This window comes from Argentina silus (genome assembly GCF_951799395.1).
Source record: "Argentina silus genome assembly, chromosome: 2".
NCBI lineage: Eukaryota > Metazoa > Chordata > Actinopteri > Argentiniformes > Argentinidae > Argentina > Argentina silus.
The window spans coordinates 6,134,610-6,139,789 of NC_139656.1; the positions used below are offsets into that span (position 1 = coordinate 6,134,610).

General features: G+C 46.7%; 1 protein-coding gene across 1 annotated transcript in view; it reads left to right on the top strand.

Annotated features, from left to right (window-relative positions):
- The window catches only part of mtus2a (microtubule associated tumor suppressor candidate 2a), a gene marked incomplete at both ends in the record, with an annotated part of 31,604 nt that extends 26,688 nt beyond the window's left edge, over window positions 1-4,916 (top strand). The window contains 10 exons of the mRNA XM_083694714.1: window positions 734-858; window positions 1,050-1,175; window positions 2,445-2,511; window positions 2,626-2,840; window positions 3,000-3,105; window positions 3,254-3,327; window positions 3,414-3,512; window positions 3,736-3,855; window positions 4,060-4,160; window positions 4,478-4,916. Coding sequence (XP_083550840.1) covers window positions 734-858; window positions 1,050-1,175; window positions 2,445-2,511; window positions 2,626-2,840; window positions 3,000-3,105; window positions 3,254-3,327; window positions 3,414-3,512; window positions 3,736-3,855; window positions 4,060-4,160; window positions 4,478-4,916 — 1,472 coding nt within the window. The remainder of the gene's footprint in view (window positions 1-733; window positions 859-1,049; window positions 1,176-2,444; window positions 2,512-2,625; window positions 2,841-2,999; window positions 3,106-3,253; window positions 3,328-3,413; window positions 3,513-3,735; window positions 3,856-4,059; window positions 4,161-4,477) is intronic.
- Between the last annotated feature and the right edge of the window lie 264 nt (window positions 4,917-5,180).

Below are 5,180 nucleotides of genomic sequence, written 5' to 3' on the forward strand. Positions count from 1 at the left end.
CTCAATAAAGAGTAGACACTGATCAGATTCATCAGCATAAGAGATTCATCTCTGTACCGACACCATGCCAGCAGTGTGAATCACCCCAGGCTTCTTCCTCAGCAGAAATACACTTAACTCTCATCAAAAGGTCAGGTAGAATTTCCTCAAAGATAATATTCATCAAGTTAATCACTGATGTAATCTCTTGGTGGTTATTCTTGCTTGATGACTGATGAATAACAAACTCATTTCCCATCTTAAACAAATGTTTTTTTAATTAGAAATGTATCAAAGATTCCTGAAGAATATTACTTATAAATGCCTCACAAACTTAGTTCAACTGTCTTACCTCATTAAGTACCCAAAATATAAACTTGTTTAATCCATTGTTTATAAAAAAGTAATTGTAAACAAATACTGTACAGCTTCAAATCATGGTTAGAAATAGAATGTTGATCTCATGGACGGTCAGTCCTTGCATCCATAGCTCTGTCCATGAATTTAAGATTTGTTACATTTCTCCCAACCTTTCCCTCAGCGGGAGAGAGAAATGTAACAAATCTCAGGGGTGACCATTTTGTTGTTATTTGAATCCAGGATTGCCCCTTTAAGGGACTTATATCTTGATCATATGAATAGAGACCTCGAATGCAAACATGATTGTTCCTTAGTGTAACACACAGCTTTTTCACCCTGACGACCACCCCCTCCCTTTCTCCTCATCTTTCTCTCTGTCTCCATCTCTCTCTAGTCCACTCTAAGCAGCGCCCAGCCGCGGCGGTCCGAGGCTCAGTTCCGTCTGGCTCCCCGAAGCGCGTTGCCCCCTTTAGGCCACAGCAGGAACAGCAGGAGAACCTACAAAGGGAGAAAAAGGAGGCACAGAGGCAGGAGAGAGAGAGGGAGGTGCAGGAGAGAGAGAATGAGAAGGAGGCACAGAAAGCCGAGGTGACCAGTGTTGTGGGTTTGATTCCTGCGTTGTCCATGCATATGCAATATATATTAGCTGTAAGTATATTTTATTCCATTCTATTCTATTCTACTTAGTAACTATCATGGCTTCATTGTAGGTCCAGAGACTGCAGGGTCGCTGTGAGCAGCAGGAGAGGCAACTCAGAGCTCTGAGAGATGAACTGAGGAAGACTACCCTCTGCCTTGAGGCCTTCATCATCACTACTCAGCAGTACTGCCTCAAGGTATTACCCCTGTTATTACACTCTGTCATTACTCTGTTTTCACACTGTTACTCTCTCTCACACACACACACACACACACACACACAAACACACAAACACACACACACACACACACAAACACACAAACACACACACACACACACACACACACAAACACACACACACACACACACATTCTTAGGCCACAGGGACGAGGTCAGTGAGCAAAGTGTGTGTGGCGCGTGACTGTACAGTGTGTAGTGTGTGTCTGTGAAGCATGTGGCAGAGTTTAGTGCGTCACACAGCTGAGTGACTCTGCCCTGGGTTCTGTCTCTGCTGAATCAGCTGGCCAGGGGCACGGCAGGGAGAGATGAGGTGGCAGGAATGCCAGTGATATATCAATGCCAGGCTCATGCAGGAGGAGAGACTGATATATATCTGGGTACTAGCTGGGATCACATGTCCAATTGCTGGTAGCATATAAAGTGTTGTTTTTGGGAGACCTTTAATACAAGCATCGTATATGGCAATGTCAGTGCCTTCTGTGTTTGCGTCACAGGATACATTTAATCTGATTCTGGAGCATTTGTGATAAAAGCTGTCAGTCGGTAACCATTCCATTGATATGGACAGGACCATCAGAGGACAAAGGGTTTGTTTAGGATGAAGAGGGCCCCCCCTGCTGTCTGTATGTGTGCTACTGCAGTCCAACTCTCAGTTATTGTCTGAACCACATGTCTCCTAAGGCTCTTATATTGTAGCCCTAGCTATGCTATACAACGTCTTTATGAAACACAATATTTCATTAGGGAATTGTTTTGCCCTGCACATTGTTATGCACTGTTATGTATTAAAATAGTAATTCACTATTCACTTCAACTCCTCAATGTGCAAGTTGCATGTACTACACTCCCTTTAATCCCTTTGCTGTAGCTGTCATGGCTGATTCTGAGCTTTGTGTTATTTTAACATACAACACTTTCAGACTACATTCGCTTTACATTGTACAGTATTGGAGATAGCACTCCCACTGCTTGTGCTGCATACCCATGGTTAGTGTGTGAGTGTGTGTGTGTGTGTGAGTGTGTGTGTGGTCATGTCAGGTCAGACTCATGGGTCAGTCCTGTGGTAGACCCTGGCTGACCTGCCCTCTCTGTCTGGACACTGCAGTAAAGACTGAGTGGAGACAGATTACGGTGATAGACATGGTAAAATTGTTACTAATGAGGCAGTAGAGTGTAATGTGTTTGTGTGTGTGTGTGTGTGTGTGCGTGCGTGCGTGTGTTTCAGACTGAGAGCTCAGTAGAAAAGGAGAAGGATCTGTCCCTGGAGCTACAGAACATCAGAGATGAAGTCGGTGAGTGACATTCTTTTTTTATCCGTCTCTGATTCGTCAGATTCAAATATGTCTAATTGAACATGTCCTCAAATACAAAACGTTGAAATGTTCCTGCCCCCATCCCTTCCCCAGCTTTTAACTCTGTCCAATGGGAGAGGCTGCGGAGGGAGAAGACAGCGCTGGAGATGGGATTTGAGCAAGAGCTCCGGGAGCTGCAGCTGCAGCAGGAGGCGGAGCTAGCCGCTGTGGAGGAGGGGCTGAGGAACTTTCACTCAGCCGAGGCAGAACATCTGAGAGCAGAGCATCAGTCTGTAGTGGAGGAGCTCAGGGCGCAGCAGCAGGAGCAGGTGAGGGGCAGCGTGGGAAATGTAGTTCTTCCTGTATGGATTGTAAAGGACACCAGGTTCAAGGTGTATGATGGCACCAAATGGAATTGTGTTTAGCAAGAATGGAAATGAATGGTTGCGAATGCAGTGCCATTTATCAATACGCCTTGCGTGTGTTAGGTGGAGGAGCTGACGGTGAACCACCAGGCATCGATTCAGGACCTGAGGGACATGCACAATATCACCATGGCAACCCTGCACGAGGAGCACGCTCGAACCATGAGGGGTACATGTTTGTGTCGCAATGATATGTCCCAAATCCCAACGAAGACCAAACCCCCCCCCCCCCAGACACTTCTTATACTATCTTATAGAAACATGGTTCTCTCTCTCTGTTTCTCTTTCTCCCTACCTCTCTCCTTCTCCCTGTGTAGACCTGAGGAAGGCCCATGAGCAGCAGAAGATGACGCTGGAAGAGAATTTTGAGAAACTCAGACTTTCTCTACAGGTACAGTAGAGGAACCATGGTCTATGTCCCTAGATTTAGTTATGTGTTGATACTACTACAGCTCTCTATGACCTGTCCCTCTACAGGACCAGGTGGACACACTGATGTTTCAGAACCATGGTCTGAGGGACAAAGCCAAGCGCTTCGAGGAAGCTCTGAGGAGGAGTACAGACGAACAGATTGTGGTACTGCAACACACGCAAAATTGTTTCATGATATCGACATACTGGATTAAAACACAAACACAGTCCTGGGCAGTCCTACAGCCCGAACCCATCTATGTGTGTGTGCGTGTGTGTGTGTGTGTGTGTGTGTGTGTGTGTGTGTGTGTGTGTGTGTGTGTGTGTGTGTGTGTGTGTGTGTGTGTGTGTGTGTGTGTGTGTGTGTGTGTGTGTGTGTGTGTGTCAGGATGCTTTGGCTCCGTACCAGCACATTCAGGAAGATTTGAAGAGCTTGAAGGAGGTTGTGGAGATGAAGAACCAGCAAATCCACCAACAGGAGAAAAAGATCTCAGACTTGGAGATAGTGGTAGACTCAATACACTATAACACACACAAACGCACACACACACACACACACACACACACACACACACACACACACACACACACACACACACGTATGCCACCTCACCTAGGAGTACCATTGATATGAGATACTGTATATATTCCCATTGAGTTTTTTTGGGGGGGGAAATTGAATGTTGCGCTGCTGTTTCACTCTGTTCTTGAGCAGGCTCATAAGAACGTGTTTCTGGAGGAGAAGGTCCAGGTGCTACAGCAACAGAACGAGGATCTGATGGCCCGCATAGACAACAACCTTGCCCTGTCCAGGTAACACACACACACACACACACACACACACACACACACACACACACACACAGATACACAATCTAAGACCTATACTCAGTGATAGGAGAAGTGCGTGCACCCCTTTATTCATGAGGGTGATGTACAAAATACACAATTCACAAGAATAGACATTACTTGTGGTAAGTGGTGGTTAGTTATGTTTGCCATGTGCTTGTGGTTAGTTATGTTTGCCATGTGTTTGTGGTGAGTTATGTTTGCCATGTGTGTATGGTTAGTTATGTTTGCCGTGTGTGTATGGTTAGTTATGTTTGCCATGTGTGTGTGTCCCTCTACAGGCAGCTGTCAGAGGAGAATGCTAACCTCCATGGGTGTGTAGAGAAGGAGAGCACTGAGAAGAAACGTCTGAGTCGGAACAACGACGAGCTTCTGTGGCGTCTGCAGACCAGTCCTCTCATGTCCCCCTGTTCCTCCCCCATCCACCGCTCCTTCTCCACCTCCCCCATCCCCTCATCCCCCTTTTTCTCCTCCTCTCCTGGACAGGGAAATGACTCCCCTTCTCAGTGCTGGGGCTCTCCTCTGCCCATTACGCCAACTCACTGCCCCTCCCCCTCCCACAGAGCTGCAACCAATCAAAACTACCCCCCAGGCCCAGCGACGCCTCCTCATAGAGCATCAACCAATCAAAATCACTCCCCAGGCCCAGCCACGCCTCCTCACAGAGCTTCAGCAAATCACTGTCAGTCACCTGCTCGTCTCAACTCCCTTCCAAGATGAGCTCACATCTTTTCTTCTCTCTCTCTCTCTCTCTCTCTCTCTCTCTCTCTCTCTCTCTGTCTTTCCTCTATTTATCTTTCACTCTCTCGTTCTTCTTTCTACCCTCTTTAGCTAATTCAATAGTGGCAGTACTTGAACATCGTACAAGGTTTGTGTGGTTATGGGGGGGGCGTTCTGTGTTGATATGGGACAGACAAGGCAGTGTGAGAAGCAGAGACAGACCACAGACCATGGTTAACTCTACCAGAGCTCTTCTCTACCCTG